Raw genomic sequence first — 1,576 nt, 5'->3', positions numbered from 1 at the left:
CTTGAATCAGCAGTGGGGCGGGGCGGCCACAGCCCGGCCTCCAGCGGGGCAGGGAAGGTGGGCCGGAGTTCCTGGGATCTTTCTCTGCAGAAAGAAAAACGGCCGAAAAGAACCAGCAGCTTCTCTCCCCGAAAAAAAAAGAACCAGCAGCTTCTCTGTCCGAGAACGCCGAGAGCGAACTGACCCCACACCCAGGTGAAACAAAGGAGTAGCCAGGCCCACCCCACCCCTAGTGGGTAGCTCTTTTGTCTTCTTTACGTACAGCCATTTGTCCCCTAGCAACATGCATATGGGAAAAAATTCCTTTAACAGGAAGAAAAACTAGGACTAAACTAAAACCCCAACAAGATGTCACCCACTTCCCCCAATTTGGCCGCCAGAAATATATTCATGTTTCTGTGGATACGTTTTCTGCTGCAACCTTTGCCTCAGCCTACCGTGGGGAGAGGGCCAAAGATGTCATCAACCACCTAGTACAGGCCTTCGCTGTGTTGGGGACACCAAAGAAAACTGACAATGGCCCAGCATACACCTCTTCAGAGTTAAACAGATTCATGACTGAGTGGGGTGTGGATCACATCACTGGCATCCCTCACTCGCCCACAGGCCAAGCCATCGAAGAAAGAAAGCATCAAACACTAAAAAGACTGTTAGAACAACAAAAAGGCAGCAATGAGATCGCTGCCCCCATCATAAGACTGTCCAAAGTGTTGTTCACTTTGAACTTTTTAAACTGTTCCTATGAGGACCCCGATCCTCCCATAATGAGACACTTCACAAACTCTGCCAAACATAAACTGACTGAGAGACCTGAGGTCCTAATAAAAGACCCTGATACTTTACAAATACGTGGCCCGTACCCCCTAGTCACCTCGGCTAGAGGCTACGGGTGTGTTTCCACCCCAGAGGGTCCAAGATGGATCCCTGGGAAGTGGATCAAACCCTTTTTGAGACCACCTGCGGATGCCAAGCAAAGAAAAGAAGCTGCCACACCCTGGAAAAGAAGAAAAACCAAGCCACATGGAAAAAAGACTCCTCCTCCAGGCCTGAAAACCAAACCTTCCACCTCTCAGTCTCCTTAAAATGTGTCTCCCTTCCCAAAATGACCCCTCATTTTGTTCCTCAGTTTTGTTTTGAAAGAGGGGGAGTCCAAGGGAGCCATTCTTATTTAAGTTGATTGTATTTGTATTAATTTTATTTGTGTTACACTGTCCCTAAAGTTACCTCCCTTGACAGCTTGGTGACATCCTACCTGCTGCTGTCCCACCTACTGCTGCAGTTCCTCCTCTGCACCGGGAGCTCCAGCAGCCGGATTCCTTCCATTATCAAGGACATTGTATGGGGTTTCTTTATGGAGTCGTTAATTTTATTAGCCCTCCCCATTTTTAAGTGGTTGGTTTTGAAATCCCTTAAGCCTTTCCCCTCATTTCAAAGTAATAAAGAAGGGGGAGATGTTGGTGTGACCCAGCCCCCTGTGGGGCTGGGGCTGCGTAACGCCAGTCAATCCCAGCCCCTCCCCTGGATTGAGTTTCCCAAAGAGGCAGACTCAGAGGGCGGGGCGAGGGGCGCGCGACAC

At 49.6% G+C, this 1,576-nt stretch overlaps 1 protein-coding gene across 1 annotated transcript in view; it reads left to right on the top strand.

Annotated features, from left to right (window-relative positions):
- LOC103619122 overlaps positions 1–1,082 on the top strand; it is a gene marked incomplete at its 5' end in the record, with an annotated part of 95,309 nt that extends 94,227 nt beyond the window's left edge. The window contains one exon of the mRNA XM_008637606.1: positions 381–1,082. Within this exon, the coding sequence (XP_008635828.1) occupies positions 381–1,082 (702 nt within the window). The remainder of the gene's footprint in view (positions 1–380) is intronic.
- Between the last annotated feature and the right edge of the window lie 494 nt (positions 1,083–1,576).

The sequence above is a fragment of the Corvus brachyrhynchos genome, unplaced genomic scaffold (genome assembly GCF_000691975.1).
Source record: "Corvus brachyrhynchos isolate BGI_N302 unplaced genomic scaffold, ASM69197v1 scaffold507, whole genome shotgun sequence".
Lineage (NCBI taxonomy): Eukaryota > Metazoa > Chordata > Aves > Passeriformes > Corvidae > Corvus > Corvus brachyrhynchos.
This window is presented reverse-complemented; position numbering and strand designations above follow the sequence as displayed.